At 52.8% G+C, this 8,019-nt stretch overlaps 1 protein-coding gene across 2 annotated transcripts in view; it reads right to left on the reverse strand.

Annotated features, from left to right (window-relative positions):
* The window catches only part of UBTD2 (ubiquitin domain containing 2), a 39,862-nt gene extending 32,209 nt beyond the window's left edge, over positions 1–7,653 (reverse strand). Inside the window, exon 1 of one of the 2 annotated variants that reach the window (XM_063413434.1) lies at positions 6,617–6,990. In XM_063413434.1, the coding sequence (XP_063269504.1) occupies positions 6,617–6,770 (154 nt within the window). In that variant the 5' untranslated portion in view covers positions 6,771–6,990. Of the gene's footprint in view, positions 1–6,616; positions 6,991–7,495 lie in introns of those variants that run through there. The other variant, XM_063413435.1, reaches the window with a different exon arrangement.
* Positions 7,654–8,019: the final 366 nt, after the last annotated feature.

An 8,019-nucleotide genomic window follows, 5' to 3' on the forward strand; every position in this document is an offset into this window, starting at 1 on the left:
GGAGCAGCGATGGAGCTTCATGAGTGAATTTTAAAAATAGAAAGGTAACAAGCTTCCAATCCCAAAGTGCTGTGCTCTGCTTCCGATGCCATTTCAGGCCTGGGAGTGCTCTCAAAGAGCACACAGCTCCTCTGGGAAAAGGTGAAAAATGCCTCCCTCCAGAATCTGTTGTCTGAACTAAGAGAATTATTTATAGTTGCTACATTTATTATACATCATTATCAACCGGGAGCTGTTACGAGCTATAAAATGTTTATCATTTCAGGGGATGAAAAGTCATTTCTTTGTAGAAAGGTGGTGGTCATGCTAGACTGAATATATATGTTTTAAGAGTAAACTTTCCCTGTTAAACATGTGCAGAGCTAGCATGCAATCCACAGCTCAGTGTGACACATTTTCCCATTTTAGCCTCTAATCTTTTCCCCCCTGGGCACTACCTGTTCTTGCTGCAAACTACTGAAGCATTTTTCACTACCATTTGTGAAGTGCCTCTGCTTTCATGGCTGAGAATGTGGGGGAAAAAAGCCCACATGACAGATCATGCAGAAACTGCCCAAATCCCCTCCCTTCCACCTAATCTGCAGCACAAGGATGTCTTTATACACACACACATATTTATGGATAGATAGACAGGCACACAGAAAATCCTCCAGCACATCTGAGCTTCTCCACAAGCGAAAAATCAGCACTTCAGAGCTGTGCCCATCTCCTCCCACAAATGGCTTTCAAGCAGGGCTTTGAATTTCCCTTTTTAAATCCTGTTCACCGAGGAGAGGGGGAGATGGGCAGGGAAAAGGACACCGAGAAGAGGCTGAAGGGAGGAGCTGCTGAAACTGCTCTAATCCACAATCCCAGCACCATTGCTGCTTGGGGAAGGACGATTTCCAAATGTTCTCCATCAGGCCTGGGAGGTCAACTGGACGTGGAGCAGCTCCTGCAAATTGATAGCATCCAATAATTGCTCCTGCATTTATTACCTGCAGTGCCCTTGCATTTCCCAGTGCTGGGAAGCCTCAGGATGAGACTGAGGGCATTTTAAATACTTCAGGTAATCTAAGAAACTTCAGCCTCACTCAGCACTTCAGACAGTTTTTAATTTACTCCTGAAATGGGGAACAGAACAAACACTTACTGCAGTTTGCTGTGGCCCATCTTTTGTGCAGCTCTCTTGCATCAATCTGAGAGTGCCAGGGCCAGCACAAGGCAGCAAATGCAAAATTCAGGTTGCAGCTGAAGCTGAAATAAACACAAGGGGCATTTTCCCTGCTCACAGGTCACACAGGGCAGTGGAGGTGTTCTCCACACCCAGGAACACGAGCACTGCTGCTGCTCTGGGATGCAGCCCTGAGGATGCTCAGGATCCATCACCTCCCCTTTATTGATAACTCAGTCTGAGCACTGAATTCCACCTCAAACACACCCCCCACCCCAGGGGAAACCTTTCTGCTTTCTTAAAAAACAAGAAAACCAACCAACCAAAAGATCCCTGATGAAACTGTCAGTTCATTGACTTCCTAAGTAGTGGAACATTTCTGTTTTGTCAACTCGCAATTGCCAGACAACACAGAAGCAGCAGCTGAAACTGTAAGTGAAAAGCTCAGAGTGCAAGAAAAGTGTTTTTTAGCACTTCATACCCAGCAGATGCCCCATGGACACTTCCCTGCTCCATCCTGGCTGCTGGGGGACAGAACTTCCCCCCTAAAAAAATCCCACACTTTGTTGTAGGAGCCACAAATGATCTGGGGAAAAACAACAAAACAACAACAAAAAAACCAACATCCAAAATTAAAAAAAACAAAAGGATTAACAGATAAAACCCAAGTGAAATATTTGCAGCAAAGGAGGCTGAGTTTTAATTCATTTGGCAGTGAAAGCCAAGGTGGCAAATCGAAAATAATTTGTTTAAAAATGCATCAGACATTTACACACTCTAAGTTACAAGGAGAAGTTATATTCCCTTCTCAGTCACGGTCATCTGGTCATGAACTTTCCAGATCTTTATATTCTTTCTTTTTTAGAGGAAACCAAAGCAATTAAGGCCAGCTTGACCCTTCTTTGTACCTGCAAGAAGACTCACAGGAATTTGCAACTTAACTGCAAGGCAAATCTGTATTTCAGGCTTCAACTGTATTATAATTTGTGACTCATAAATTATATTATTCAACATCCACATGAGAAATAATAGCTATCATATTACTTGCTGCAATGAGAGTGGATGGCTGCTTTGTAGAGTTTATTCAAACTGGCAACTAATAATATTTTCCATTTATCAAAAATCTTCAAAGCACAGTGACTGTTCAATTTATTGTATTTAACATTCAGTGAAGGAGGATGTTGTCGTTTTCAACACTGCAATCCCAAACAGAGAAATTAAAATAAATCACTTCATCTAGAAGCCAAACAAACAATTACATGGGGGAACAAGCCAAAAAGGAAACCAAACAGCTTCGTTTGCCAGCCCTTATTAACAGCAAAAATAACACCTTATTTCAGTTTATGAGAGCTCCTTGCTGTCACCTGGAAAACAAAACCGAGCCTTGTAGTTCACAAATGAAAAGTGTCACAGCAGCAGAGTGACGTGCCAGGAGATGAATCCTTGGGACTGAATTTCCAGGGGTTGTCAGCACCAATTCCCACATCCTAATGATCCCCAGGAGGCTGTGGGTGCCCAGCCCGCAGGAAATCAGAGTTATTGAAGGCCACTTTTATTCCAAAGCCCTGATAAACCCCACACAGGACTCTTGTGGAAATCACAGACTCATTTAGATTGGAAGAGACCTCTGGGATCGTCCTTAACCCAGCACTAAACCCCAAGTGCTCCATCTACACATCCTTTAAACACACCCAGGCACAGAGCAGGAAGGATTTGGAGCAAATTTCACAGCCATGCTAAGCTTTTTTTTGGTTATTCCATTAAAAAAACCAAACAAAACCAAAACAAACCACACAGAACACCCTGCAGTAGGACCTAACAGCAGAAGACAGCTCTGATTTATTAATATTTTTGCCAGCCCTGCCTTCCAGATCAGCAAGAACTACCTGAAATCCAGAGGTGCCTCTTTCAGATGGCAGTGGAAGCCCAGCCAGGTGCTGTGTGCAGGAAAAACCATCCCAGCCTGCACCCAAGCACTGCAAAAATCCCTCTGGGAGACTCTTTGTGAGCTCCAGCACAAAAGGGAGGCACCAAAAGCTCTCAAGTGCTGGGTCATGAGCTGCTTGTTTAACCCCGCCGTGCCAGGCAGGCAGAGCCCGGCTGGATCAGCGCAATTGTGAGCAGCAAATCTCACTGCTTAATATGCAAATTCCCCTGGCCAGCCTTGCAGAGAAGGCCCATGAAAGCAGTGATTGTGACTCCCAATTAGCCATGTGATACCCAGCCCTGCACAGCACTCCAGGAAAATATTTAAGAAAGTGTTGTCCAGTTGCTGAGAGCAGAGGTGGAGGACAATATTTGCTTTTCTCCGAGTTAATGAAGCTCCAGCGCCGCATCAAACTCCACGGGAGGAATTTGGATCATCCCCCATTCTGGCAGCCCTGCTTCCACTCGTCCCTGTTCTCACTGCTGGGTGATGGGGGCAGCAGGAAAGAAGACAAATTTCAAACACAATCAGCATCTTTGCTCCCAGGGAAGGGCGATAAGAACCGCAGCAGGCAGGCGAGCACCGTGTCAAGGAGAGCTCGGCAGCAATCAGACAGCTGCAGCCAAAAGCCTTAATGTGGGCTGACTTGTGCTCCCAGCACTCATCCCCTGCTCTGCCCTCACGCCACACACCCAGCTGTCTCCTGAACTCCACCTGGTCCAGGGGTGAGTTTGCCACCAGAGAATGAACGGGTTCCTCCTTTTCCTTCTCGCTGTCCCCTCGGGAAAGGGGAAAGAAAGTGAGGAGCTCTGGAGGAAGGGCGTGGGATGGGAGCTGGCACAGCGCTCCTGCCTGTGCTCAGCTGAACACACCCGAGGTACAGGCACAGGGGCAGGGGTCTCCAGCAGCGAATTCCAAACCCAAAGCCCTTCCAAAAACACAAGTGGGGAGGTCACACAGCCTGGGAAGTGGCTGCAGAGCAGTTCTTTCTCCCCTGGTGTCACCATGCTGCAGGAACTCGGTCACCTTTGACGGGGCACAGCTGGAAGAGACATCATGCTCCACTCCTGATACCCTGGACTATTAGGTGGGAGACAGCTCAGCTAAAGGGATGAAGTGGGGAAAACTTGTGTCTATAAACCAGTTAATGATGTCCTTTAACGATTCCCCAAGAAACCCACCCAGGACATGCACCGTGATTTGGTTCTGCTGGCCTTCAAACACACCGAGCATCGAGACAGGAACTTTTCCTGTCTGTGCCCAACAAGGTCCCGGTGAAATGAAAACCTGCTAAAAAGAGCAGTGCTAATGAAACAGCTGGTACCAATCTGCAAAGCCCATTTCATTTCCAGCCCGATGGGCAGAGCAGCATCTGTTCAATTCATGGTGAGGAACAGCCTCCTCCTGCTCCGGTCAGTGCAAACAGAACCGTGCAATAAGCTGGGCCTTTTGATTAGCTCCATCTCGCACATGCAGACACACCTGAGGATCCACAGCGGCTCTCCCCACACACACAGGCATCCTGACCTTGAAAAAAATGCCCAGAGCAAGAGACAAAGGAAGCACACGTGGCCAGGACATGCCGTCAGCTCTGCCAAGCTGCACACGAGTAACGGGAAGTGCCGGCCACGGACAAAAACACTGAGGAGAATACAGGGATGTGACAAATCCTCCTCTCAACTCCAATAATACAATTGAGCACGATTTTGCCACTCCCCACTGCCCTGGAATAAATTGAAACGGGGATGAATCAGACTTGAGAGCTGCTCCCACTTTCAGCCAGCACCGCACACGGCCGCTGCTGTCTGATCGAGCTCTTGAGCGCTCGCGGTTCTCCAGGAAACTTTTCCATTCTGGGGAAAAGACAAAGCCTCTCCAAAATAAGTCCATCACTGGCAAGCTAGAATCATCCTGTTCCAAAACACCTTCCTAGGATTTCGAAATGTTCTGGCCCTGCTCACCGACAGCAATCCGAAAGTGAATGTAGCGGGTTGGGTCACAACCCCAGAGCCGGAGGAAATGAGGGAACAGGACAAAATCATCTCTCTGCACAGGTCTGAACTCCAAACCCTGCTCACTCGTGCTTCAGCTGGCTCACTCTGATGCCTCCAGACAGAAGCTCCCTTGAGACAGCAAGCCAGGTTTCAGCCTTGGTGAGGGCACGCTGGCAGAATCTGTAAAGCTCCGAATCAGCGCAGGCTGGACTTGGACATCTGGGGAGTCTCGTTCAGAGAGGACACTCAGAGCTTCTTCCAGCTCAACCTACCCCCCCTTTCCTCCTTGTGGAGAGGCAGGAACAGATCTCCAGCATTACAAAACAGGCTATTGCACACTGGAGCTGATTGTTTAAGACAGTCCTAAGAAGCTCATAATTCAAGTGAAATTTCAGCGCTTCTCACTTCAGCGAGACAACCTTAAGGAACATTACCCTGAGAGCATGAATCAACACGAGCCAGCTGACACGAATTTCACATCTCTTACATCTCCAAAGCCCAGCTGCTGTTGGAACGCCAGGCACAATGGGTTATTTAACCCCAGAGCAGCAGTGCCATGCCCTGGGAGCTCCAGGCAGGGACACACAGACCCTGTCTGGAGCCTGTCCACCTCACAGGCTGCTCTGGGGCGTGGAATCTCTTTCACAAGATCACCCAAACCCTGATCATGTTCTCCTCCTATCTCATTCATTCGATATCACAGGTGAGATAAGAGCAAGGAAATTAAACCGAGCCTATTTCTGTGACATGATCTCACCCCGTAACACCAAAGCACTCTCAGGACAAGCACCAGTGGAGCTTTTAATGCTATTTTTTGGCCAAGATTTTGGGGTATGGGATGATTCCTGCTGTTCTTTTTCTTTGACTCGTCCATTCTGCTCAGCACTCTTGCAGGTTGCTAAATCTGCTCAGTACGGATGCATTTTAGGTAACCCACTTCTTCCCTTTTTACTAATAAAGTAAGGAAGACTCATACTCCTCAAAGCTATAAAATTCCTTTCAATGACACTGATGTGATCAAATCCACAGGAAGTTGTGGAGCCTCCCTCTCTGGACACAATCCAAAGCCACCTGGATGTGTCCCTGTGTCACCTGCTCTGGATGACCCTGCCTTAGCAGGGGTTTGGACTGGATAATCTCCAGAGGTCACTCCCAACCCCAACTATTCCGGGATTCTGTGAAACCCCACACAGTTCTTAGCAGCTGGAACTCTGGCATTTCCATGAACTCTGTATCTGGCATTAATCAGCAGATGGTCGCTTCAGATACAACTCCAAGTGCTGCATATTTTTACATTATGGAATGACACTAAGTCACTGATAGAAAGAACACCCATCAGCTGGGACATCCGAAATAAAACCAGACTGATAAATAACATTCTGTGAGACACAGGGAAAAACACAGACCTAGATCAGCAATTCTCCTCCTGAAATCTCTGGACCCTGAGGACTGCTTACAAGTCAAGCATCCTGTCGGTAGGCTGACTTTCAATGACTATAAAACACACACAGCTCAGCTGGAGAACATCAGGGGTCCACAAACCTGAGAGCATTGTGAAAGCAATCACTGGGGCGTTCATCTGGAGAGAAACACGGCGGTGCGAGGCTGCTGACACTGCAGCAGCCTTTGCACACCGGCTTTGCACAGGTCGGGCTGCGCTGGCACACGAGGCACGGACACCACGCCGCTCCAGCATCTCCGGCCGGGGGATCGCTCGCTCCTCGGGCGGCCGAGGCTGGAGCAGGGCTCCTCTCCGGGCTGGAAAACAACCCCCGGCATCCCGGCGAGCCGAGGGATCATTTTCCGCGCACCACAAGGAGCGGAGCCCCGAGGAAAAACAAACTTCGGGCTCCCCGGGCAGGCCCTTTGCCCAGCCTGGCTTTATTTCGGCAGGGGCCGCGTCCCCGAGCCCCCCCCGCGGGCGGCCCGAGCCGGCAGCGCTCGGCGGTGCTGGCAGCGCCGGGCTCCGCGGGCACAGCCCCGGCACAGCCCCGGCACAGCCCCGGCACAGCCCCCGGCACAGCCCCCGGCACAGCCCCCGGCACAGCCCCCGGCACAGCCCCGGCACAGCCCCCGGCACAGCCCCCGGCACAGCCCCCGGCACAGCCCCGGCACAGCCCCCGGCACAGCCCCGGCACAGCCCCCGGCACAGCCCCCGGCACAGCCCCGGCACAGCCCCCGGCACAGCCCCCGGCACGCCGGGATCCGCCGCGGCCGTGCCCCGGGGCAGCGCCCGCCCAGCGCCGCCCGGCCCCGCCGCCCGGCGAACTTCGGGGGAACGCGGGGGAGAAGCCGGCGGAGAAGCCGCGGGACGATGCGGGGCGGCAGCCGGACGCGGCTCCCCCGCCCGCCGCAGGCCCCGGCCCGCAGCGCCCGCCCCGGGGTCCCCCCGCGGCGCCCCCGGCCCGGCCCGGCGCTCACCTCCGGTGCCGTCCGAGTTCTCGTTGAGGCTGCCCGAGGAGTCGTGGTGGGAGCCCACACACCCGCCCATGGGGCCCGCAGACCCGCCGCCGAGCCGCCCCCCGCCCCCCTCCCCTGCACCGAGCTCCGCCGCCGGCCGGGCAGGCGCGATGGCTCCGGAGCCGCCTCCCCGCTCCGCAACGCCGCCCCCGGGGCGCGGCCTCCGCCCGCCGCCCGCGGGACCGCCCCGCCACGGCACCGCACCGGCACCGGCACAACACCGGCACCGGGACCGCACCGGGACCGCACCGGCACCGGGACCGCACCGGCACCGGCACAGCACCGGGACCGGCACCGGGACCGGCACCGGGACCGGCACCGGCACCGGAACCGCCACCGGCACCACCGACACCGCCCTGCCACCGGCACCACACCGGGACCAGCACCGACACCGGCACCGGCATCGAGACCGAGACCGGCACCACACCGGGACTGACACCGTCACCGGCATCGCCTCCGGCCGGCAGAACCAACACGGGACTGGG

This window comes from Prinia subflava, chromosome 16, assembly GCF_021018805.1.
Source record: "Prinia subflava isolate CZ2003 ecotype Zambia chromosome 16, Cam_Psub_1.2, whole genome shotgun sequence".
Lineage (NCBI taxonomy): Eukaryota > Metazoa > Chordata > Aves > Passeriformes > Cisticolidae > Prinia > Prinia subflava.